Below are 27,286 nucleotides of genomic sequence, written 5' to 3'. Positions count from 1 at the left end.
TGGTGTATGGTGGCCTATGGGCAGCCAGTGTTTGATCCCATTGAAAGACATGGAGGGACCCTTACATAATTTCACAACTGTCTCTCATTATCTGCAGCCAGCTCTGAGTAGTCTCAAGGACTGCGCCCAAACATTTTTTGTTTTTGTTGTTACATTTTTGATTGCACTCTATGGGCCGGGAGGTGGGGTCAGTCTGGGCTTATTATGGTGAAGACTCTATTGCAGGGGTGAATGTGCTTGTGAAGCGATCTTATGTTAGTGATAGTTTAATGAGTCTGTTGTGTGATCGGACATTGTGAGGAAATCTCTCGCATTAAATCCTTCACCAGGCGATTGTACAGTCCATTCAGCATTTTAACCTGCAGCCCATCGCAACCGGGGCCAGTGGCCAAAACCGGGTAATCATAAAAGCGAAAAAGCCTGCAGTGCCATGTAAGCTCAGTGTGATAGGTTTTTGCAGCCAAGGTGTGCTCTTTACTTTGTCTCAGTGAAGATCTGGGATTGTGGGAACGTTTGCCAATACATGTAATTGCGTTTAATGAAGTGTTAAAGGGGAGTGAAGCGAGTAGGCAGCAGCCCAGGGTAATTCTATGTACTTTCAGTTCTAAGATAAGAGCAAACACTAACCTTACCCTGCACTGGCCAGATTTAAATCATGACGAGCAAGACTAGTGTTATTTTTGACATGTTTAGCCAAGTAGCAATATTTTAATTCACAAAGATTAGTTCATTGCACGCCCTTACTAGATAGTTCAATGACTGAGGTGTGATTGGGATGAGTTTTTCTGAAAGCCCTGTAAATTCTCACCCAATACAGATTATTTTAGCATTTGTTGGAGGAAAGCCAAAATATAGTGTATTTATCTTGCATTCTCTTATGTAAATCATCTGAATAGGCCCTAAATAAATGGTAGCGTTGTGTTCAGTGCACTCAACCCTTGTTATGTCAATGCTGTATGTGATGCATAAAGTGGGGAACCATTGCGTAGCACAAACAAGAATCCGACAAATTTACAAAACTGTGAGTGCAAAGTCACACCTTGTAAGGGCTGGCACCTTCCTATTAACAGACTTCGGAACATTTTCAATGCCAGTTTTAGGAATGTGGATCCGTGGACCCTTGAGTTTTAGTAAATAAGAGCAGGCCAAGGAGAGGCTGTTTGTTCAGAGTACTGTGTAGACCTTTGTTGTCAGAAGATGATTCTTCACTGTATTCTTCCCGCCTAGAACCGGAGCTTGTGGTTATGAGTCTCAATGGCGGGAGCAACTGAGAAAATACTTTTACACTGAAGGGATATTTTGTTTTGCATGAAACTCCTCGGTCAGACGTGTAGAGAGGAGACAACCTGAGGAAGTATATTGAAAAATATGACCAGACACAGTGGAAAAGTAATACTCTTAAACAAGACGAAGTAAAGATGGAGATCATGTTGGGCCATGGATGGGCATGTAACTGCTGATAATAAAAGTTGTTTCATTATCCACTCCTTGCCCTTCTCGATGTGGAGGAAAATGGTATGTATCATTACATAGAGCCAAGGTTCTAATCAAGATTCAGGCAAAACAGCGGCACTGTAGAGAACCTTTTCAGCGCTCCTTGCAAGTTCACAAATAGGCTCATCGAGGGCCAATAGGTCTTCATGCATAATTTATAGATCTGAAGAGAGCCCTAGACAGTACATATATTGACAATAATATCCACTGGGTATGGGTTCCCAAGCAGTAAGGCCAAACCCTGCCTTAATGTATCCGAAAAAAGAATGCCAATACTGCCAAACAGTTTCACTTACTTAGTCAGTACTCTCCATATGATCCAAACAATATGTGAGGGGAATTCAAATCCAAGAATTAATCATTTGACATTTGCATTTTATTTACAACTTCTCTTTTTTGCTTATTCTTTTTGTTATTTCAAATATTTTTTACAAACACATTATAGTGAAAACATATTACAAAAAACAGACATCAAAATACTTTTCTTATCAAACTCTCATTCATGTGTATTCATACCACTAGACATATCATTCGTACTCAAAGAACCATTCATTCACCTAGCAACCTACAAGAGAATATATATACTTTTTTACAACTATTATACACTTTTTATATCAGAAACCATAGAATTTCATTTGCGAAAATAAATCCTTCAAATCAAAGAGTTGTTCAGTTTTTTCTTATGGTTTCAACAAGAGAACGTTTCTCTGGGGAGGTCTACGCGTTTCAAACTCCTCAAATTTGGAGTTCTCATCAGGACCGTAGACTGAAAATGAAAAAAGGGGGGGGGGGAAACCTCTATTAGTGCTTGTTCTGAAAACAGGCAGAAGCTACTGTTGGCTCAACACCCACTATTTTGCATCTTACCTCTCTAATTGTCAATGAGGCGTGCCTCATCAGTTCATCGTCATCCGCGGAGCGGGACCACCTATATCACAAATATATGTGCTATTGATGACAGTCTGAAGATTGGTTCAACATAACAACACTCATTCTCACACATACTGGTCACGTATACTCACTATTGGGTGAGGGTCGTTTTTCTTTCGATCTAAAACGAGACATGGTACAGACTGTAGGTCAGTAACCTGTTTTGAAAATAACCGCGCTCTGTCTATGGCGTTTGCGTGGTTTTCTTTCAGTCTTACCCGTATTGTTGAATTTCAACCGCTTTGTATGGGTTTTTCAATGTGGGCGTTAGTCGTGTGCCTGCGGGGACCAAAGGAAAGCGGATCAGCGCTTGCTTGTTCAAAAATGTGGGCTTGATTAGCGGTATGCTTTTCCAAAAGTACCTCTTGTTTGCGTTCAGTTCTTGCTGGGTCCCGTCTCGCGCTCAGTCAGATCGAGTTCCAAGGAGTTGTTTATTTCCTGTTCGGACTGATCATGTGACTTTGGTGGCATTCTATGGGCGCCATCTTAGTCTAGTCATTTCGCTTCGGTTATTGCGAGTGTGTTAATGTCTCATTGGACAAGGTGGTCTTTCTGGATATGATATTGGGTGTATTCATGAACTTTGTCCATTCTGTAGTCGGGGGTCGTATTTAGACATGTGACCTTTACCAATAAGTCCTAAGTATGGTCGTATCTTCATGGTGTTTATAATTTGAACATTTCAGAGAATTCATTCAGTCCATTTATAGCTGTGTTAAATCTCACAATCATTGATGCTTCAGTTTTGGATAGTTTTGCATCCAAGTCTCCTCCTCTGGGATCCTGTTCCACTTTTGTTATGACTGTCCATCGTAGTTCGTTATCTTCATGATTCTTAGTTTGCCAATGATTCACTAATGGGGCATTTGCCACCTTGCGTTTGATCCTTGATCTATGTTGTTGAATCCTCGAGCGGACCTCCTGGTTGTTTTTCCCTGTGTATAAGAGATTACACGGACATTTGATTCCATAAATGACTGATCGTGTTTTGCAATTTGTAATCATCTCGTGTCTCCATGTTATTCCATTGTGTTTGAATAGTGCCCCTTCTTCGGTGGATTCACAACAGTTGCATCCACCACATCTGTGGTGTCCCATCACAGGTGGTAAGCCCAACATATTCCTTAAATCGGCAGGTGGTTTTGTTGGAAGTGCAGCTCTTACCAATTTGTTGGCTAATTAATCACTGGTGTCGATTTATTGACGACGTTTTCTTCGTGTGGTCAGGCTCCGAGGAGGAGCTCAAGTCCTTTAATCAATGGTTAAACAACAGAACTGAAGAGATCAAATTTAGTCTCATGTACTCAAAAGACAGAATTCCATTCTTGGACATTGAAGTATACCCTTCGGATGAAGGAGATCTGATAACAATGTTACATAAAAAAGAGACGGATCGAAACAAATTGCTACATTTCACTAGCAACCATCCTCGTAGCTTAAAAGAGAATTTGCCATTTGGGCAATACCTCAGGATCCGGAGGAATTGTCAAGATCGATGTGAATATGAAAAACATGCTGAGAAACTAACCAAAAACCTTGTCGACCGCGGATACCCCAAAAAACTCCTGCATCGCTCTAAAAAGCGGGCATGGTGGACCCCACGTGAACATCTACTAGAGAAAAATCAAAAAAGAAATTGGACAGAATAGCCCTAGTCACCACATACTGTCCCAACTCTAACATGCTAAAGAAAGTTGTGCATAATAATTGGCACTTGGTTAAAAATTTGTGTGAGGACCTAAAAAACCCCCCACTATTTGCTTTTAAAAAAGAATCGAGTTTAGCCAACAAATTGGTAAGAGCTGTACTTCCAACAAAACCACCTGCCGATTTAAGGAATATGTTGGGCTTACCACCTGTGATGGGACACCACAGATGTGGTGGATGCAACTGTTGTGAATCCACCGAAGAAGGGGCACTATTCAAACACAATGGAATAACATGGAGACACGAGATGTTTACAAATTGCAAAACACGATCAGTCATTTATGGAATCAAATGTCCGTGTAATCTCTTATACATAGGGAAAACCAACCAGGAGGTCCGCTCGAGGATTCAACAACATAGATCAAGGATCAAACGCAAGGTGTCAAATGCCCCATTAGTGAATCATTGGCAAACTAAGAATCATGAAGATAACGAACTACGATGGACAGTCATAACAAAAGTGGAACAGGATCCCAGAGGAGGAGACTTGGATGCAAAACTATCCAAAACTGAAGCATCAATGATTGTGAGATTTAACACAGCTATAAATGGACTGAATGAACTCTCTGAAATGTTCAAATTATAAACACCATGAAGATACGACCATACTTAGGACTTATTGGTAAAGGTCACATGTCTAAATACGACCCCCGACTACAGAATGGACAAAGTTCATGAATACACCCAATATCATATCCAGAAAGACCACCTTGTCCAATGATACATTAACACACTCGCAATAACCGAAGCGAAATGACTAGACTAAGATGGCGCCCATAGAATGCCACCAAAGTCACATGATCAGTCCGAACAGGAAATAAAAAACTCCTTGGAACTCGATCTGACTGAGCGCGAGACGGGACCCAGCAAGAACTGAACGCGAACAAGAGGTACTTTTGGAAAAGCATACCGCTAATCAAGCCCACATTTTTGAACAAGCAAGCGCTGATCCGCTTTCCTTTGGTCCCCGCAGGCACACGACTAACACCCACATTGAAAAACCCATACAAAGCGGTTGAAATTCAACAATACGGGTAAGACTGAAAGAAAACCACGCAAACGCCATAGACAGAGCGCGGTTATTTTCAAAACAGGTTACTGACCTACAGTCTGTACCATGTCTCGTTTTAGATCAAAAGAAAAACGACCCTCACCCAATAGTGAGTATACGTGACCAGTATGTGTGAGAATGAGTGTTGTTATGTTGAACCAATCTTCAGACTGTCATCAATAGCACATATATTTGTGATATAGGTGGTCCCGCTCCGTGGATGACGATGAACTGATGAGGCACGCCTCACTGACAATTAGAGAGGTAAGATGCAAAATAGTGGGTGTTAAGCCAACAGTAGCTTCTGCCTGTTTTCAGAACAAGCACTAATAGAGGTTTCCCCCCCCCTTTTTTCATTTTCAGTCTATGGTCCTGATGAGAACTCCAAATTTGAGGAGTTTGAAACGCGTAGACCTCCCCAGAGAAACGTTCTCTTGTTGAAACCATAAGAAAAAATTGAACAACTCTTTGATTTGAAGGATTTATTTTCGCAAATGAAATTCTATGGTTTCTGATATAAAAAGTGTATAATAGTTGTAAAAAAGTATATATATTCTCTTGTAGGTTGCTAGGTGAATGAATGGTTCTTTGAGTACGAATGATATGTCTAGTGGTATGAATGCACATGAATGAGAGTTTGATAAGAAAAGTATTTTGATGTCTGTTTTTTGTAATATGTTTTCACTATAATGTGTTTGTAAAAAATATTTGAAATAACAAAAAGAATAAGCAAAAAAGAGAAGTTGTAAATAAAATGCAAATGTCAAATGATTAATTCTTGGATTTGAATTCCCCTCACATATTGTTTGGATCATATGGAGAGTACTGACTAAGTAAGTGAAACTGTTTGGCAGTATATATATTGAAGCCGTTCATGGGCTCATCTCCCTAATCGGGGTTGCCCCAACAATTCTGACCAATCAGCAATTATGTCTTCATGATTAACTATTGGTTACTAGAGGGCAATGCTTCAATGACTAATCAAGCCTGCACTAACAAAGGACTGAAGCACCACTGCATTTCAACCTGAATATGGCTGGCATGATACAACAAATAAAGCTTGCCCTTCAAAGTTGAATGGGCGGCCCCTTTTGATACTGCAATATGTAGACGACAAAATGTACTTTTGACTATCAGTCACCCAAAGACGAAGGTGATACATCTTTAACCGCTGATTCAAAATGATGTAATTATAGCTGTGAGCTCCTATTGAACGTGTGCATTCTTAGAAGTAGATTTTTTAGGATTAAGGGTCACATACAGTACACTGAATAGTGCTAACCACTAGAAGTACTTCTTTCTTGCTGTGCACTGAAAAAAGTGACAAAATATTTTTCTGTCGTTTCATTTAAGCCACTTTTGGAAGTTGTGTGGGCTAAATACATCTCAGAATATATATTAATGACATCCCGGAATCATTATCACTGATTAGAGAGAGGCCTTTTCTGATAAATATGGTATTTGATTGACACATGCTCACTACAAGCTATTGAAAATTAATTTCCAATCTTCCCCAGAGCACTTCTCAGCCACAGATCAGAGTAGACTTTAGTTTACAGAAATAGACTTTAAGGGTATCTGGAGACCTTTTGGCGCTTCTGGGTTACTAAAGAAGGGCCAAAGAGGGGTCACTTGTGACACATCATGGGCACTAGATAAATAATTGCACCCATTCACAAGGTGACCCATGACCAGGTTTTATCACGAGGCAGTTGTCCAATTACATTTAGAAAAAAGGTACATGGGATCCATGCAACTCAAATGAGATGTTTAGAACAATCCTGAAGAAATGAATCTAGGAAATTTCCGATAGCAAAGATTTAGGCATGGTGGAAGCATGGAAGCACAATAGTTTTGTAAAGAATACTTGGGGGTAGATTTACTCATATTTGGCACAACGTAGCGCAGCAAGGCAACTTTCTGCGCTGCACTGCATTAAATGGCAGGAGTGCACAATAACTTATTAGATATGGCCTATTCCTGCCCTGCCCAAGGAAAGTGACTCTACGTGGCATAGTCAATTTCACTTAAGGGCCTGTGCTCCCTTGTGTCACCTTGCTTTGTTCACTTCCAGCCATACACTTTCAGAAGACTGGTGTTAAGAATATGTTACAGATACTGTTCAGTGGTGAAGGTAGTATGATTCCTATTATTCTTATCTTCTGTATTAAGGACCTGGTTCTGGAGTTGTAAATTATGATTTTTCTATTTAATTGTTTTACTGGTTTTAATCTAGCTGTTGGTTGTTATATAATGTTGTTATAGATATGGTTTTAATTAATCTGAGTAGGGATTAGGAACATCACATATTTCCATAGTAGTTTGATGGTAGTTCTCAGTTCTTGCAAAAAACAACAGGTGATGGACAGAATGCAGAACAATGTCATACATTCACCCCAGTACAGAGATCTGGGCCTAAATCCATCGTTTTTTTGCTCACCATGCCATTCCAGTTTGGACCCAGCCATATGCAAATCAGTCTTGACCCTGTGCCCCGTGGGAACAGTCCAGCCCGAACTGCCAAACCAGGTCCTCCCTGGACTGGAAACAAGCATCCTAGGACCGGTTTCGGGCTTTCAGCCCTCATCAGCCTGGATAGCTTGATTCCAGTGGCATGGAGAGCACGGACCCACCTCTGAGCATACCCGTCTCACTCGGGGTGACAAATGCAAAAAAAAAAAAGTTCTCAGTTCTTCACATTAGCTGCACGTTGGAGCTCTTGAAAAGTGCAGTAAAATAGTAATGTATGACAGTGAAAAAGCACGTAAATTGTTAGCCGGCGGACCGTGAATATCATATAACGCATTTAAGTTTATGCTATTAAAACAGATTTGCCTCATTATTTTTCATTCTGATCACCTTTTGCAGTTTTATATAGTGGCACTTACCATTTCATTTAGTGTAAGGAAGAATGATGTAAGTGAGTAAACAACAACAATATACAAATATCTCCCTTTGTTTGCAAGGTTAGGGGATATGCACACACATGACGGTGCTCTGGGAGAGGAGAATGGGCTCACACTTGAAGAAACCAAGACTATACCACCTTCTGAGAGAAAGAAAGAGTAGAGCCAAGGAAGATTGTTGGAAACTCCAACGTCAGCATGCATGTCATCCACACCTAAAAGAAGGCAGCCTCGAACCACTGCAGTGCTAATGTTTTCGGCTTGGGGCTTAATAATGTTTTGCAATTCGGTGCGAAAAACAATGGCGTTGAGATATAGGAGAGAAACCAACACACCGATTGAGCGTCTTTTTAGGTCTCGCCTGAGGCAGCACATATGATGCCTGTTGCGAGACATAATGTTAACTTACAGTGGGCTTCAAACCTGTCCATTGCTTACCATTGTTGGCTCTCATTTGCTTGCTTCCTATTCATCAGTTTCTGTGGGCTTTCCTTCTTTTTCTTTTGTTTGTCCCTCCTTGGATAATGGCCCCATTGCTTGTGTCCTACCACTGCTCCGTTTTCATGCCTTACTTTTTCTTTTGGGTTAAGCACTCTATGAGAGTGTATTTGTTTCAGCAGTCTCCCAAAGTGTATTTTGCATTCCTCTTTCTTACCCATTTGTTTTTCCCCTCGTCCTCCTTCCCTTAGTTGCTGTTCTTGCTTCCTCCCCATCTGCCCACCTTCTGTTGTCGTTCTTGTTTCCCTGACCCGTTCCAATTGCTTCCCCATTCCGTCCGCCCTACATTAATGGTTTGCTTCCCAGTTACCTGCCTCTCCACCTTCTGTTCAAAGTATGCTTCCCTATCACCGACTGCCCACCTTCCCTTGCCTGTGTGTGCTTCACCATCCCCGCCAGTGCCAATCTTCCATTGTGCGTATGATTCCCCATGTCCTGCCCGCCTGACCACACTTGTCCACATGTTTTGATAACTGCCACCCACGGTGCATTGTCCATGTGCTTCCCTAACATTCTCTATCGAACTCCCTTTCTCTGTGCTGGCTCATCCTCTGCCCACTGTCCACCCACAACACACCTTTGTTTTTTTGTTTTTTTGTTTTTTAAGAGCATCAGTGCTATATAAAACAAATAAATGTCATGCAACTTTTATGAATACATTTCAGGTCGGTAGATACAAAGGGAAAATGCTCGCCTCATTTTGCAGGTGAGTGCATTCTTGTTTGCACAGCCACATCATAGCACTTTTAAAAAAAACATTATTTTCAGCAGCCATGCTTGCTCAGTAGTCGCGCTGCTGTACAGCATGGCTGAAAATGATTGCCAAAGCCCATAGATCTCACAGGAACCACCACATTTTGGTTTGCCAATGTTTGTTCGGACAGCTAATGAAATCTTCTTCCAAGAACTTGAGTAATTTTTAAACGAATACAACATAGAAATATTCCCCCAGCAAGAGACAAAATGCCGCAGATTATACTAAAGGTACATCTGTGTAGTAAAGAGGCTAGAGGAGAGAGGAGTTGGCCTAACGGCTAGGGTGGTCCACCGCGAATCTGGGGAACTGGGTTCTAGTCTAGGCAATGACGCTGAACATCCAGTGATTCTGGCCAATCACTTAGTCTCCCAGTGCCTAACAAAAAAAAAGCACATAAAAAAGAATGAATCGTCATGTAATTCAACTGGTGCTATGTAAAGCGCTCTGATACTAAGTTTGCGCTATATCAAACTCTGTAAAAAAAACGAACTAATTATGTGCCTTTGAATGCTCTAAAAGTACATTAAACAAGAACGGTCCAGTACGGGCACTCTTCATACACATAGGACATTTATACTAAAGGAAACTTGCCTGTGCTCAGTAGATCCCAAATCTGGCTAAATCGTATTATAGCTAAAGCAGAGGGAGTATATTATTTTTATGGAAGATCCAGAATGCTACCAATAATACAACAATTTCTGAGGGCAGTTTTTGGTACTTATACAACATGTTCAGCTTTCTCAAGATGCAACTCTAGTCAATATGAACAGAATTCAGTGGTGTGAGAGTGAACGGCATTTTGGTCTTATGTCTGTGTGTAATATATATGTATGTATTTATAAAGGTTGAACCAAGCAAGGAGCAATGGGGAGCTGCCAAAGGGGCAGAAGGGTCACTTACAATATTTAGGAGGTTGGCACTCATCTCCAACTCAGGATGCAAGAATGCTTAGCTAACACATAGGTGTAAGGGGCAAAAAACTGGAAGGATGTAGTGACAGTCTATTACTGGGCAGAAGTCTCTGGGCCATCCATGACACTTACACGAGAAGGCCTGAAAAGCCCTGATACTGAGCGTTTATCTACACAGTTGATCAATGAAAGCCTGGTGCAGTGCAGCTGTGGCTTTCTTCTAAAGCTTGAATCGTTTCATTCACTGTTATATCTCATCTAACTAACTTGTAAAGTGCCCTTCAGTAGTAATATTAGATCAGCCTTAGTTTGGTGCACATCTGGCAGCTGCCTAGAGTCCCGATCCTCAGGAATCACCCTTTCCCTTGCACTCCAACTTCTGTAGCGTGAGTCTCTTGCTTACCTCTTCAAATCCAGTGGACATGTAGGCTAAATGCAAGAGAGCTGATCCAGTTCTCCTCATTTTCAGAGTCCCATTCCTCTCTTCGGCACTTCTTACCCATGATCTGCAGAGTGATGGATGGAGACTAGGCATTTGGCAGGAGAACTCCCTGGACCAGGGTTACCTTCTGAGATGAAACATTGCTGCTAGTCTGATTTACACCATCAGTCAGGCTTGGGTGGTTGCTACTGGCTATCAGGGGCGGCTCTAGGTTCATGGTGGCCCTGGGCAAGGAGCGTAGGTAGGGGGCACTGGAAGAGGGGGTCCGGGCGGAGCGGAGCGCGGAGGCCAGTGAAGAGGGGGGGGAGGGGTGGGTGGGTCAGGGTGCTTGGAAGTGGAACAGATCCGGAGGCCCCCAAATCCCTGCCAGGAGCCGCCACGCAAATATGTATCCATCCTCAGAGGATTATTATATTAAGGATATATATTGATGTGGTGGCCCCTGGGGTTTGGTGGCCCTGTGCTGGTGCACAGCTTGCACATGCCTAAGGCCACCCCTGTGGCTACCTATACAATGATCTGGCCCTCTTGGTGCTACTGTTTGACAGAGAGATATGATGCAGCCAATTCCACTCATCCCGAAAGAACAGTGGCCACGTTTGAGTCTGTCGCCACTCTTTGGGCGGACTGCCTTCTCAGCCTCATCTAGCAGACGGTAGAGGCACAGATGTGGAGGTTCACTGGAGCACAACAAGTAGTTTATGATAAGGCGGGATTGGGTACAGGGGCACAGTGGACGCATGCAGTGAGGTTGGAAAGGTGGAATTGGAACACAGCGAGACAGGAAGCTTTGTACTGAAGGTACATTAATGAGGCCACAGCCAAGTGTGGATGAGGCACTGGGAAACATTTACGGAAGTGAAGTGGGGAGTGGGCAGTAAGATTCATTGAGTTGGGCATGGAGGACTTGCTGCCAGTGGGCACATATGAATACTGAGGACCGGTGTTACAGGAATTTCAAACAATATTATACCACAGTCAGGGGTCACCACGGCACACTGAACGGCAAAATTGACATGGGTTCAGAACTGGGGGGAAGAAGGGGATTTATAAGCCCATACTTTGGAGAGGAGTGCAAACTGGAGATTAAATTGTGGCAGAATGTATCTCTTTGAAGTCATGCTGCACATCACCTTGAAGTTGTAACCTGTGGAGCAAATTCGGTGGGGGCTATATGACCGCTTTATTATTTAATTGCAATTATTGAAGTATTAAGCCATTCCTAAAATCCTTCTGTCAGATAACATTATACTAAAAGTTACATCTCCTGCCTTCCCGTATACTTAAAATATGACTATACACACATATATTTGTTTATAGTTCCAGTTTGATGTAAGGTGTGATAAGTGTGTTTATTGAACTCCATGCACTAATGCTTATTCATAAAATAGTTTGAACAGAAAGCCTTGACCTTTAGTGCTAAATGGAATATAAAAGGATGTAATCCAACAGCCGCTTAATTGCACAATTTACAATCCGGAAACCTGGGCGCAAATCTCAGCTTCCTGACGTTACCAAATTATGATTCATAGCACATTGCTTCACTTCACTATGCATAATTTTCCTTGACTAGCTAATTTTGGTGCACATTGAAGTAGTTAAGTTCAGGATCCCCAATATACAAACAGCTCAATTGTATATAGTCTAATATAAAATAAACTTGCCTCACATTTAATAACAAGATAGGCCAAATAAACAGAGAACATAACAATCTAATACATCTTGGGTAACTCGTGGCAACGTCATCAGGACATAGGGGTATTCTTGAGTGTTTCATGTAAAAAAAAAAGACTTTTAATGAATGCAACTCAATTCAGTGATATAAATTGTATGTTCTTAATTGAGCGGTACAAAAGGGGGTGGTGATGGACGGAGCATCTGAACCAATCAAACACTCACACCAGATCTGGGTTTAATCCATCACCGTTCTTTAACCCACTCTGCCACCCCAGTTCAGACATGGCCATATGCAAATCAGTCTCACCCTGTGCCTCATGGGAACAGTCCAGCACGAACTGCCAAGCCCTGCCTTCCCTGGACCAGAAACAAGCTTCCGAGGACCGGTTTCTGGCATTTCAGCTGTCTTCAGCCCGGCTTGCTTGAATCCAGTGGCAAAGTGAGCAAGGGACTCACGCCTGAGCATACCCTGCCAACTTATGGCGAACAAAGCGGTACAAAAGGGGGTGGTGATGGACGGAGCATCTGAACCAATCAAACACTCACACCCAGTCAAGAGATCTGGGTTAATCCATCACCGTTGTTTAGCCCACTCTGCCACCCCAGTTCAGACATGGCCATATGCAAATCAGTCTGACCCTGTGCCTCATGGGAACAGTACAGCCCGAACTGCCAAGCCATGCCTTCCCTGGACCGGAAACAAGCTTCCGAGGACCGGTTTCTGGCATTTCAGCCGTCTTCAGCCAGGCTTGCTTGAATCCAGTGGCAAAGTGAGCAAGGGACTCACGTCTGAGCATACCCTGCCAACCTATCGCGAAAAAAGGGTCAGACTGTACCGCTTGTTAATTGTTCTTAATTGAGACACTTTTTCATTTTAAAGAGTGTTTATCATGATGTTTGTTGACTGTATACATAAAAAAACTTTTTTATTATGTTTTTGAATAAACAAGAGCATTGCGCTCAGCATGATATCCATATATACAACTCAACAATACTGTCCCAGACAAAGAAGCATGACATATGTATCTATCCCCTCACAGAAAACATCAAAACCATAGACAATAAAATGATAGTGCCCGAACCCGTTGCTCATGACCACTCTATGGAAAAACGACACTCTGCGCTCCCCCCGTTTAATTGTTTGATGGCTTGGCTCAGTTCTGCTCATGTCTCCCACAGACATGTAGTGTCTCCCACACTCTTGCACTGGAGCACAAAATCAGGGGCAGTCTGAGACAGGGAAGGAGGTGCTGGGGCAAAGTAAGGGCACGCTGTGATAGTGCACTGTGGAGATGCTCTAGGGCAATGTGAGGGCAGTTTTGGGGAACGGTGACTGGGTACTGTACGGTAAAAGCAGAGGGAAGCCGAAATGAACAGTGATGAGCAATGAAGAGTCTCTTTGAGAGTCCCCTTATGATAATTCACCAGCCTAGGCTTGAACATTATAGTAAGTGTTAGGGCAGATTTACCTTTCTTTGATTATCTGCTAGTACCAATTCTGCACCTGCACAACTCACATATGCTATATATTATTTATACAGTTACCTATTTAAATACTTCAAATTGGACTTTGCTCTCACAGGTAATCGTTGTAAACTTGTTTCACTTTTTTCACTAGCTGCAAATAAACACTTGGGTAAAATGTTGTCTTTGTACTCCTTCAGCAACACATTTATGGTTCATTTACCTCTACGTTGAGATAGTTGATAAACATACTGGTTCACACCTTAAGTCTTAATGTTATCATATGACATGACGTAAAAGGCTGCAAGGTAGCATGAACTAAAAAATATTCACCAAGTGTATGCAATAGGGACATGGGTGGCTAGAGGTGAGTGATAAGAGACGCATACATATTCCCAAAACTCAGAAGAATTGGAAGATGTATTTAGTGAAACAAGTGGTGAAATCAACATATACATTCACTCATTACATTTTTAATTGATATATGCAAAAAGTGGGATTTAGGATTTATGAAATATGTTAAATATCCAGACACTTATGGAGAAAGGAAACATGGTTTTACACATTGCAAATGATTTTGCTGAAGATTTACCTGTTACTGCCTTATGTGGTTGTTCTTGGTGTGAAGATATGTCAGGACACTGGTGGGACCACAGGAGGCAGCGGTTACAGTTGGCGGGTGGGCAGGCAACACAGGACCTTCAAAGTATAATAGAACTTGACATGGATGAGCACATCAGATGCCTATGGAGTTACAATATAAGTATATGTGGAGTACATTTTACCTTAACATATATAAAAAAGGTACATTACTATCAGTGTTGAGCTACAGTAAGACAAGACATACGAAAATCTAGAGGGTGGTAAAATCATAAACATAAATGTGATATACCTGTGTTTGTTTGGGATGCAGGTGGAAGCAGTATGACCTGGATGTTGCCCTGCTACAGTAGACCGCAACCCAGCTTCTGCTGTTGCTAACATGCACTTGGATACTGTATAGAAAAGAGTGCATTAACATAACTTGAAGCATTATAAACTCTAAAGAGAAGGAATAGTTAAGATGTGTGGGTTTGAAATGTGATATGTCTTACTAACTGTGAGGTGAGACAGTATGACATTATTGTGTAGTAGAAATGGGTTTAGTTTCTTACCTGGTGTAAATTAACCTTCAATCCGTAGATGGAAATCTATGTGTGTGGAGTTGTCTATACACAAACATTCCCTTGGTAGGCGTAGAGCTGAAGGCGGCAACCCAAAGTTGCTTGTTTTCAATATTCACCCTTTGTGCTTCCTCCCAAGATGCAGTTTTCATGTTCCAAGCTCACCCTTGAACCCTCGGTGCTCTCCTCTAATCTTGAAAGTTGCCTCAAACAAGTCAGTGCTACAGTCCACTCTTTTTGGAAGCTCAAATATACATTCAGAAGTGTGTTGTTCCTCCACAAATATATACAACTCTGCAGCAAAAAAAGGATGCAGATTTTCCCACGATTCACACCACTTGGTGCTTCATCAAGGCGGAAGTCCCAGTGCTTCCAACCACAACTTCCTTTTGTTCATGATTCTCTTCATTCTGCTTGTCAAGTCATCCTCTGTGATAGTCTGACCATGCATTAGGTCTCTTACACCTCTTACTATCCTGACAGCAACACTTAGTTTTCATCATAAGCCTGGAGATCTGGGAGAGACAGACAAGAGAAGAGAAAAAAATGAGGGAAAGCAATTTGTTTGAGTTTTAGTCTTGATGTTACAATTTAAATGAACATAAGTGAATGCAAAATGTGTTCATGTAAACAGCAGTCTAAACATGCTTACTTTTCTTTGAATACAGGATGAGTGGCGATTTTCTGGACAGTACATTGTTGTACTTAAGGAGGACACTCACAAATCCCAGACGGATCGGACCATTCGAAGACTGCAAGCACGCGCCGCAAAGCACGGCTACCTGACAAAAATAATCCATGTATTTCATGTGCTATTTCCAGGCTTTGTGGTCAAGATGAGCAGTGATTTGCTAGATATGGTAAGATACTCTTTAACAATATGGTCCACATGAGCAGCTATATGCTAGGTATGGTAAGAAACTCTTTAACATTATGGTCAAGATGAGCAGTGATTTGCTAGGTGTAGTAAGATTCTCTTGAACTTTATGGTCCAGATGAGCAGTGATATGCTAGATGTGGTAAGATACTCTTTAATATTATGGTCAAGATGAGCAGTGATTTGCTAGATATGGTATGATACTCTTTAATAATACTCTTGCATATTCTCAGTTCTATTTAGTTCAGCTCTTAAATTCACAGATTAGGACATTAAATGAAGTTAACTATGCCTGGTGGGCATTTTAAAATGTAAGCGAAATTATATAGTCTAGAGGCACATTCAAAAAAGCAAAGAAATCATCAAATCATAAATTGGGGCCACCGAAGATCCGCTTTTGACATGATCCAGTATCTGAAGGTAAATTGATACACTGGCTAATTTTCAACCGAGACTAAATCCTGCCATCCTTTTTACATAATTGAATGCTGTCACACTGCAGCATTTGGCTAGAAGGTCTCACACAGCTCCAACTCAGCGGGTGAGTTTACTGTGTGCGCCGCTGCTCGTTGTTTCACTGTGTCCAGTTATATACACCTGAGTTTGTCCTAATGTCCTGTTCCTTTCTTTTAATGCTTCTTAGCACTGTGGGATGATTTATTCCCGACCCTCATGAATCCACAGGAGGTTGATGAATTTTGAACAATTCGCAACACGACCATGAAGTAGTCTCATGAGTGTTTCTCACCACGACCTTTGCTCTGGTGAGCAATTAATTATATTTAAGCATGGCTGTGATTTATAGGCACTCATGTTGGCACATTAACTCAACACCCACCAATTTGGGGGTAATAGACTTGACACTTTAGTTCTACCTGGCCACCCTTTTGACTCTATGGTTAATTTTCAGGTCCCCCTTCCCTGTCCTGAGGAAGACCCGCAGCAGAGTAGTCTTCTTACCCTTTTGCGTTAGGGTCGAAACGTCGACATCCCCCAAGTGGGGCTACAACCAACTTTTACTCCCCTCATATCCCAGCCACAGATGCAGTTGCACTGTGACACGAATTTTAAAACAATTAAAGGAAATTGAAATTGAGTACAGGAGTAGGCCCAATATTGTAGGGATACCGGCCCTGTCAGGAATTTGTGCCGGATCCCAGTTACAATAACAAATTTGAATTGTTTTCAATATGCCTCTTGAAGATCTTCATCTCCATTTTCTATTCTCCACATGAGCACCTACTTTCACACCTTCCTTTCCCCCCTTGAAAATAACGTGTCAATATTACATGCTGCATATTATGCTTCTACATATGTATTTAATTCTTTGAATAATACTCAGCGTGAACATAAATTGATGTTTGCAATTTAACGAATCTTCGGTGGCCCCAATTTATGATTTGATGATTTCTTTGTTTTTTTTAATGTGCCTCTAGACTATATATTTCCGCTTATATGGATTGTTTTCATAGTATACTCTCTTACAGACACAAATTGAGTATAGTTAGAATTGTCTAGGACCAACTGTTTTCTTTATCGATTGATACCCAGGTCCTTTGACACTTTACTGGGTTACCTCATTTATTATAATGATATTAAAATGTAAAGCTATTAAACGAGGCTCTTGAATCCTTATGCTTTTTTATCTGCCTCGGCTTTTGTACAGTAGATAGTGTTTGAGTGGGCCTTGCAGATTTCATTAGCATTTGCAATGTTCCCTTTAGCAGTGTATCCACTCCCCCTAGAATAGCAAGTTCCTATCTCCTGCTTTTGATTGCCTGCTGTGCTTAGGAAGAGCACATATCTTTTAGATAAGGGGTCCGTGCACCTTACGTCATACAAATAATGACCTTATCACTTGAGGCGGAGAATGATTTATTGCATACATTTTATGTAACAATCTTTGCTTTAAGCTTGTGCAGTTTTTCAAAGTACGAAAAAATTAAACTTGTTTTGTGTGTGTTTAAAACCATTATAGTACTTACAATTTCAAAGGCATATTATTTATGTTTTGTTTTTATTAGCAAATATCTATTAAACCTTATATGATACTATTCACGAGGCACGTGCCTCTTTATAATGTATGAACTTGAAAGCATAGTTTGTATTCCCTATTAAGCATAAAGTTAGAAAACAAAAGAGGCGCCTTCTAAGTGTCATCCATTTCACAGTAGTACAACTGAAAGAAATACTTCTACAGAGTTTTCAGTAGTCACATTAGAAAAGCATATAAGTATAACTGCAGAAAAATGGGGTTAAGAGCTGTTGCGGAAATGGGTTATGAATACAAGTTGGCACTTTGGTTCATGTACAAAAAAAACAATGTGTTTTGTCTCAAAGATAGTGGGCACAAGTTGTAAGCTTTGTCATAACTTTGTATCTGGAAATTAGAGTTTGAGCACAAATAGCTTAGCCAAGCTGTCCGCGAGGAAGCCTATTCTGCATTGGTAGCAGGGCGTTGGGAGATAAAACGCCGACAGAACATTACAGACATCACATAAAAAATTGATCAATCAACACTGATTGGGGTTTTTAGACAAATGTTGTTTTCCTGTGCAGAAAGTATCTGTTGAGCGTGAAAACAAAACGAAAAAGGTGTTTGGCATTGCTAAACTGGATTAGGAATACAAATGATATGAGGTGAGGGGCCCAACATGCACCCAAAAAATGTTTGTGGCGGGGGGCGGGGGAATAGTTTTTTTTTTTTACTACACCCACATAAAAGTGTGAAGGAGGGGAAACGTTATGCCGCTACCATAAATGGGATTTTTGTTTCGTTGGGGAAATGGTTTTCCATTGTTTGAAGAAAAATTCACAGTATGGTACTTCTTGTTATAAGCTCAACTGCCACCTTTGTGTTGGGTATGTATGCCTGTGCTGGACAATGCCTGTGTGTATTTTTGCATAAGTGACTGCTGCTTTTCAGTCCATCAACAATAAACATTTTAACTAATTTGTTTAGCTTCAATCTGCCCTGCACTCCCCAATATTAAGCGTCTTACTCTACAAACCTATTAACAAATTAAAAATGTGTGTTTTAATGGTAGACTCTAATTTAAGGGTGAAAAAATGTAATTTAGTGATAAATGCGCTTCCTAGGCAGTTTCCTCAGAAAGTGACAATAAACATTTTGATTTTTTCTTGTTATTTTAGGCCCTGAAGTTACCACATGTGGACTACATTGAAGAAGACTCTTTCATTTTTGCACAGACTGTTCCATGGAACCTGGACAGAATTATCCCCCCGCAGCACGCCGCCAACCAGTATGACCCTCCGAGTAGGAACCGCCTTTTATTCCTGTATTTGAGATCAACATGGAGACCAGGGATCCATAACGCAGACGTGGGATTGTTTGCACGGCTCTGCTAGGAGTCTGCATTTCTAGTTAAATGTTGGTGGCATGTTTACACTTGAATTGATCTGTCCTCCATTCACTCCAATGAGGTTATCTCTCCTTACAAAATCACAAAATCAAAGAAGGTGTCCACATACCTACATTTGGTTGCCTCCTGCTAACGAGGGAGATATTTACTGTTTTATCAGATTGCAAACCTCACAGCAGTATCGATTTATTGAGTTTAAAGAAATTATTAACAAAGTGCATTTGTTTTTGAAAGACATTCCAGCTTTTCTGGGAAAAGGATGTTATCATAGTATCGAGCCATGGTTCCAACAGAGTTGCAGAGTCTTCACAGGCCAGCTTTAGATGTTCCATTGCTCAGTTATTTTTTAAATCTATTTAAGACAACAAGAGAGAATAGCAGGGAGCAGGAAAGAAACAGATGCTACTTGGCACAAGTATACAGTGTAGTTTACAATCTGTGGATTATTGTGCGCTTTTCATCAGCTTTCTTCTGGCCTCTATTTAAACAAACACTGTCAAAGCCAGGGGTATTAGACATAGGACTGATTTGTCTGCAATACAGGGATATCAGATTACTTTGTAAGCCAACAATGAGAGCAGTCGTATACATTTGTATTGATAGCTGCAATATTATCTTTATTAAATGGACACTAGTTATATTAAGGAGCTTTCCATTTGCTGTATGTTGACAAGGACAACTTAGCAGCTTCTCAACAGAGAGCTGAGTGGGATGTCCTAGGATCTTTGGAAATGAGGTACACATGGCAACTAGTAGCAAGGCCTGCTTGCAATAAGCCAAGTGTCAACTTAGCTATCACACCTAAGGATACTACTAAACTGTTGTATGTCACTATATCGAGGTTAACAATATCATCCTCAACATCATCTTAATACTACATTGCAACGTAAATATTTGATTATTTTCCTTAACTCTACCTTTATTTACCTTGGGAAATAAGTGAAAGCCTAATTAAGAATAGTAATTAAATACTCAGGTCCACATGTATCAATATCAGGAATTTCGATTACCTAATTGCGATTTTCTATGAATCGCAATTAGGTAATCACTATTCTTAATGTATGAAACTCCAAGAGTTTCGTTTAGCGATTCCTAGGGGGTCACAAATCTACCTACCACATTAATATTAATGAGTTAGGTCGCAATTTGCGACCCCCTAAGAATTGCTAAAATCTGGGGATGGTGGCCTACTGGGGGTCAGCAGACCATCATGTCCGTGATTGCTTTTCAATAAAGCAATCATTTTACAAATGCAGCCCATTTTTCCTTAAAGGAAAATGGGTTGCATTTAAAAAAAGAAAGTTTTCTTTTCTTTTTTCAAGAGCAGGCAGTGGTCCATGGGCCACTCCCTACTCTGAATACCCGTTTCCGCCACCATTCCCAAAGTCCCTTGGGAACCCCTTCCCATTTGCGAATGGGTTACCACCAACTTGAAATTGGTGGTAAAATGCGAATGTTTTGCGACTGCATTCACGGTCACAAAACATTCATACATAGCGTTACGATTGGGTATTAGGAAGAGATGCCCTAAACATGCTCCCTCCAAATTCCGAATTACAAACCCATTTTGCGATTCGGTTACAAGTTACAGAGTAAGGAAGCATTATCAATGTGCAAAATGCAATTCGCTTATGTGTAAAGTTGAACAGGAGTGTTACAGGTAAAGTTATTTTTATCCCATGCTCAACTAAGCGAGATAGACATTGGTTAAACAATTCACAATTTGCAAATAGCAATTTCTTTTGTTTCAAAATAAGGCAACAGTAATACAAAATACAATTATAATTTTACAATCATTTTTACACTAAACACTCTTAGTCAATATGGGCATTAGGCTTGTCCATACAAGAAAAGCAATTATTATAGTGCTAAATACAATAAATACAATTCACAATTTGCAAAGAGCAATTTATTTTGTTTCAAAATAAGGCAACAGTAATACAAAATACAATTATAATTTTACAATCATTTTTACACTAAACTCTCTTAGTCAATATGGGCATTAGGCTTGTCCATACAAGAAAAGCAATTAATAGTGTGCTAAATACAATTTCTTATGTGCAAAATAAAATGACAGTAGGGAAAAATACGATTCCTATTATAGAAAATGCTATTAGGCAAGGTAAGTATTAACTTTATAGATACTACTCTCTCTTATTAAGGGTAAAGGTAAGATTGGTGTTCAAAAACCTAGAGAAGATGACATAAACTTATAATCGAGGACTAAGTTCTGACTTAAGAATAATGATATTGGATGGTCCATCAATGACCTCTAATTTTGAAATCTCATTGATAAATAAGTAGCTCCCTCAAATGTTTCTCCCAATCTTTCAGCCTTTTACACTTGATCTGACACCTTAGGAAGTCTCTAAAAATTATCTTCCTATTCACTGTCTCAAAAAATTAGCAGGTAATTCAGTTATGTACAAATTAAAAACTCTGCTAATCAATATTCCTTAAAACTTTTCTTCACTTTACAAACTGCCTTTAAGAAGTTTGGTAGAACAGAACAGTGCCTAGTTTTAATATATATTTACTGATACCAAAGAAGCTATATATTTGGGATTTTGTATTCAATGAAGCTACGCAACTAGCAAACATTCATTCAATCTTTTAACAGAGGTAACCTTTAATTCATTTTCAATACTGATCCCAAGGCCTCTCTGAGAGTGGAAAAATTGGGCATCATGGTGCCCTGGAATTAAATAATGTATTAATCGGTCAATATGTATGGCTTTCTATGCCCAAAGGCCTTATTATTAGTTTGGCAGTCCGACGGACTGACAATTCCACGGTGCTGGTGCGGTTACTGCAGTTTTCCGTGTTGATCGGTCGAACCGCCATGGGACCGCTGTTGCCGCCAGGGATCCGCGAGCCCTTGTGGTCCTGCTGCAATCTGAGGCCCGCAATTTGCTGCAGGTGCTACTGCGGCACCGCCAAGCATATTACGAATATCCTCACCACCACAGTTTTCATGGTGGTGAGCCTGCTATGAAAAGTAATCAGCCCTTGGACTACTGGCTAGCAATCTATCAAGTTGTTCCCATCCAATCAAAGTGCAGCTAGCACAGTGGTTCAGCCCCCTTCTTTCTAAGTTCACCTCCTTTGAGTTACACCGGTAAAGTGCAAATGTAGACTGAAACACTGTGAATGAAGCAGTTGTACAGCCACCCTATAACCCTGCCTCACCTTTGTTGAAATTATAGGGAATCGTTTTTGCTATTTTAAAAGCTGTGAAAGTTACATTGGGAAGCCACCATCATATTTGACTTGAAAAGTTGTAAGTGAAGTGGCAGAAAGGCAATACATACTTCTTTGTAATGCTACAAAATCAAAAGCTACGTGAACACCATTTTCATTTGCACGCAGTACTTAAGTTATAACAATAAAAAAATTCGTGCAAGGAGTCTGCTGTTAGCTCAGTCAGTGCTGGTCTTGCTAAATACCAGGGCTGCCTAGTCTTGATTCCACCTCAAGCCTCTTTCTTCCACCAGCCTACTCTTACTGTATTTTCTATCTCACTCCTATGTGTTCTTTTTCAACCTCCTGTACCACTGTTTTGCTATATTTTGTTACTTCTTTCTCTCTTTTCTGTCTTGCTCTGGCTCAAAGTCTAATGATAGAAAATAAATACTGGCCACCCAAAGAAAAGAGTGGGTTGCCACTACGGGCAATCCTTTAGCACTACAGCCAGATGTTAGTTGTCGGAGAGTGCGGACACAATCAAGACAGCTAATATTCAGTTTAACTCTATGTACTGATCTTACGCTGTCCCCCATGATCTTTGCTGCTTGGTGTTACCACAAAAAGGCATGTTAGACGTCAGAAGAAGCCTATGCAATTGATCTCTGAACAATGCATGCAGTTTCACTGTGCTGTAAACTTCACCTATTTATTAAGATCGGGCCTTTTGCGTGCTGTACACGTGCACTGGAAGGTGCTCTCAGTTACCCACAATGGCATGCAGTACGTAGAAGTGCCTAGTTTCTTTGCAATAGGTTGTGTAAAAGTGATAAAGATCAAAACGGTGCAGTGCACATCAAATGAATTGCCTATGTACATCTCTGGATGCACAAGTACAAATGACGTCTTTATGTTTATGCAGATGTGCGCAGCATACATTTATCGATGTGCAGGCTATGTGCACCTGCAATAGCTTACTGAATATAGGCTTTTATGGGTTAAAATGGGGTGCTGAATAGCAACCATGCATATGTATACATAAGCTAAAAAGACTACTAATGTGCCTATGAAGCCAGAGAAATGTCTTATGTGTGATGTTTTTTGCATAGACAAAGGCGACTTGGTGGAGGTGTATCTGTTGGACACCAGTATCCAGAGCAACCACCGCGAAATTGAAGGGAAGGTTTTTGTGACCGACTTTGAAGATGTCCCAGAGGAGGATGGGACCCGTTTCTACAGACAGGTGAAGTGTCTGATTTTGTTGGATCTATTTGTGCATGTGCATCTGTCATCTTCGAGCCTTAGCTCCTTCCTAGCGACCTCTCCAAGGGAATAGGTCATGTGCGCCCTGCACCATTTTTCCTAACCATGGATGTCAGTCTCTAGTGTTGGGGGAGAAACTCTGAGCCCTTCTTCTCACCAGGGTCTGTGGTGCTGGAGGAAAGCAGTTCACCCATCAAACTGGAGGGAATTAACTGCAATCCCCAGAGCTTTTTTCTACATGACATGCTGTTCTAGTCAGATGTATAGTCTGCCTATCGACTTAAACCCGCGCCCTCGCTACATGTTGGCTTCCCAATAGCTGTGCATGATTAGCTGCTCTCACTTTCGCTGTGCCTCCTTTTTGTGCTCTTCTGTCTTCCAAAGCACCTCTTTGTCTCGTGTGGTTTCCCCTCGGCACGGTTTCCTGGGAGGACTGCTTTGGTGTGGGGGTTGCCTACCAAGACCCCTTGCATTTCATGTGATTTGAGTTAAGCAGAAATAATTTTGAGTCTGCCTTCTTGATGATCCATTTCATGCCTCTTATGCCTATACTTAGTTATCTGTTTTATTGGGGAGATCTTCCTTCATTAGTCTTACCTTCTGCGCTTCACTTGTAATTGAACATATATTTGTATAGTGCTGTGTGCTGCTTGCAGCGTGCCGAAGGACATTATCAGATGAGTTGTATGCTACATTGTATGGGTGTGCATGGTGTGAACAATGTTGTACTTCCAATCAGATCTTGTGTGTCAAACGTATTGTTGGCATGTGTGATCACAGAGGTGCTCTTACCCTGCCTTGCTGTGTTTAAGAGGGATGAAGGGAAGATGAGAGGGAGAGAGAGTGACAATTCTTGCAGTTTTGGTTTAGTTGGTTGGAGTAACTCTGTAGGTCCCATTTAATATATTTTGTGTGACTGCGACCATCAACCCACTTCTTGTGCTTTCCACTTCGGGCTATGTTACTATGGAGGTCTGCCTGCTGTTTTATATGTAGGGCCTCTTGCCTAGCACTCATGTGTTGTCCTGATGTGATCTGTGTTTTAGTGGACGGCTGTCCTCTGAGGTGATTTTATTACCATGTATGTACTTTGCGCTTTTCTGCTGTGGTTATGTGTTTGGAAGGAAGCCTTTGAAATCTTTTCCTCAAGGAACCTCCTATATGCCATCCTAGTTTGCTTATGTTTTGAAAGATACCTGTATCTGGAGTTGCTTATTGGTGGGTTTATCTGTATTTATTGTACTTCTCCAGATTTTGTTGATTGCATTAGGTAGCTGCAATGGGAGAGTATTGATCCTTTCCTAAAGATTCTAATTGGGGGTTGATTCACAAAACATTTGCTGTCACATCCCGGAAACATGAACGTTTACTGTTCCAAATCCCATTTCTGGATTCCCGTCAGGCTTTGCTGAGGCTGCAGATTGTGAAGTCCACGTACAAGTACAGAAAATGTGCTCGTTTGGTGGACTTTTTTTCTAGAATACATCTCGTACAGGTGACAAAAATGGATGCTCCCAGAACAAAAGTACTTCAGAATGTGGAGAAAGCCCATCTCACCGTTCCCATTTCCCCCAACGTGCACCACTCTGGCAAACCCAAATCAGCCCCTTTCTTCACAACTCTCCTATTCGCTCTGTGCTGCAAGATCTCATCAGTAACGGAGTCCCATTGTGTGGTTGTCTTCAACACTCTTCTCGACATTCAGAGTAAAATCATAAAAAAAGGACTTTAAGACAATACCTCCAATCAAAACCTGATTCCCAAAAGAAAGCCATGTGCATCCTGGCACACTGAAAAGCCCACTGGTAACATCAACTAACAAGCATTTGCAATGCAATAGGTCTCGCATTTGCAAGAGTTTGAGCTATTAGCATTGTAAATGACAATGCCTTTTATTTATTTGTTGGTTTTCAAAACAGATCAATAAAATGCATTGTCATTAACAATGCCAATAGCTTAAACTCTAGCAAATGCGAGACCTATTGCTTTGCAAATGCTTGTTTACTTTCCCAATGTTATTTTTTGTTAAAATGGCTGGATGGGACATACTGTGAAAGACATCTTGGCTACATAACTAACTTGAATATGACCCTGATTATCAATCAGTTTACTTGAGTATGCCACAATAAATATCCAACGTAATATGGCTGCGAAGCGCACCAGAATCCAAAATGATGTAACTGAAAACACTGTCCGAGCATGCGCGTCAGTTTAGTGGTCCTGGTGACAAAAGGCGACACTTGCTGAAATTTGACTCCAACAACACAAAAAAAATACAAGGCCCCCCGCTAATCATCAGACATGAAAAGCAGGCAGGCTTAAACGGGGCAAACTCTTGCGGTTACAGATGCGTGGGTTCTGCTGTATCCTGCTCGTAGCCAACAAAGCTGTGGCAGAGACGGAGCTGGAGACTTCCAAATAAGAAGGAGTAACGTTTTTATTTTGCCGGAGCCATCATACACATCGTGATCACCTTACTACACCCACCAACTCCCTGCAGTTCAAAGGCACCCAACATTCTATCATCTCTGCATTCCATGTTCAGACATAACATTGCATTGTTACGTTTGAACATCACAGTTTTCTTTTAGGTTCAGCATTCCCTACCCTGCATTTTCAGTTGGTTGATTTTTAATCCTTTGTGTTCCTCCTGGGGGAATCTGAGTTTGTCACCTGAGCGAGCCTCACCTACTTTAAGATGCCTTACTGTGGCACAGCCTAAAAGCATTCCCAATTTCCCTTGGGATCTTACATTGGTTCTAAAAGTTCTTCAGCCTGCCCTTTGAGCTCCTGAGGGATGGCTCGCTTATGTGTCTTTTTTAGCTAAGGTAATTATTACCACTGCTTGTAGACGGGGTGAGATTGGGACTTTCCTCTCATCTGCACATTTTCTCCATTTTCTACCTGATGGCACAGTCTTGCTTCTTTAACCTAACTTTCTTCTTTAGGTCTTTGCTGATTTCTGATCATCCTCTTACTCGGGAGTTTGTCATGCCTTATCTGTACCCTTCGCCTTCTACAGATGAGGAACATTATTTGCATTGGTTAGATGTTGGGAGAGTTGCAAATTCAATTATAATACATATCTAGCTTTCTTTAGCCTAGGTTTTTTTTCAAACCAGGGTCATAAACCATTGATTGTAACTCTTAGCCGTTGGGTATGCCTTCCAATCGTTACGGCTGAAATTACAATTACAGTTCTTGTGCTGGGTCATTTTATTAGAAGAATGAGTGCTGTGGAATGGTTGCCTATGGTTTTTCTATTATTGTTATGCACAGAGTTGCTACTTGGGCTGCCACATGCACCTTCATTCAGCACTACAAGCTCAAAATGATGGGCTGTCATTTGTGCTGCTGTTTTTTAGTTTTTTTTTCAGTTCTGGTTTATTATTACCTTTATTTGATAATAAATATTCACATGTGCAGACTAGAGAATTTGTCATTTTGTTTTATATCAACGCCTTTTTAAATTGCTTTTTGTATTTTTTGTGACAAAAACGATGAGACAGTAAAATCTTGATAGAAGATAAGGTTTATTCAGCAGGACAGACACACCACACCAGCTACAGACTCAGACTAT

At 41.0% G+C, this 27,286-nt stretch overlaps 1 protein-coding gene across 2 annotated transcripts in view; it reads left to right on the top strand.

Annotated features, from left to right (window-relative positions):
- The window catches only part of PCSK9 (proprotein convertase subtilisin/kexin type 9), a 131,455-nt gene that overhangs the window by 36,785 nt on the left and 67,384 nt on the right, over positions 1–27,286 (top strand). Inside the window, exons 2-4 of one of the 2 annotated variants that reach the window (XM_086952693.1) lie at positions 15,669–15,860; positions 19,031–19,154; positions 23,553–23,686. In XM_086952693.1, the coding sequence (XP_086808819.1) occupies positions 15,669–15,860; positions 19,031–19,154; positions 23,553–23,686 (450 nt within the window). Of the gene's footprint in view, positions 1–15,668; positions 15,861–16,047; positions 16,073–19,030; positions 19,155–23,552; positions 23,687–27,286 lie in introns of those variants that run through there. The other variant, XM_086952698.1, reaches the window with a different exon arrangement.

The sequence above is a fragment of the Lissotriton vulgaris genome, chromosome 1_1, assembly GCF_964263255.1.
Source record: "Lissotriton vulgaris chromosome 1_1, aLisVul1.2, whole genome shotgun sequence".
In the NCBI taxonomy this organism is placed as follows: domain Eukaryota; kingdom Metazoa; phylum Chordata; class Amphibia; order Caudata; family Salamandridae; genus Lissotriton; species Lissotriton vulgaris.
Note: the sequence above shows the minus strand (reverse complement) of the source record. Positions and strands in the feature narration are given on the sequence as shown.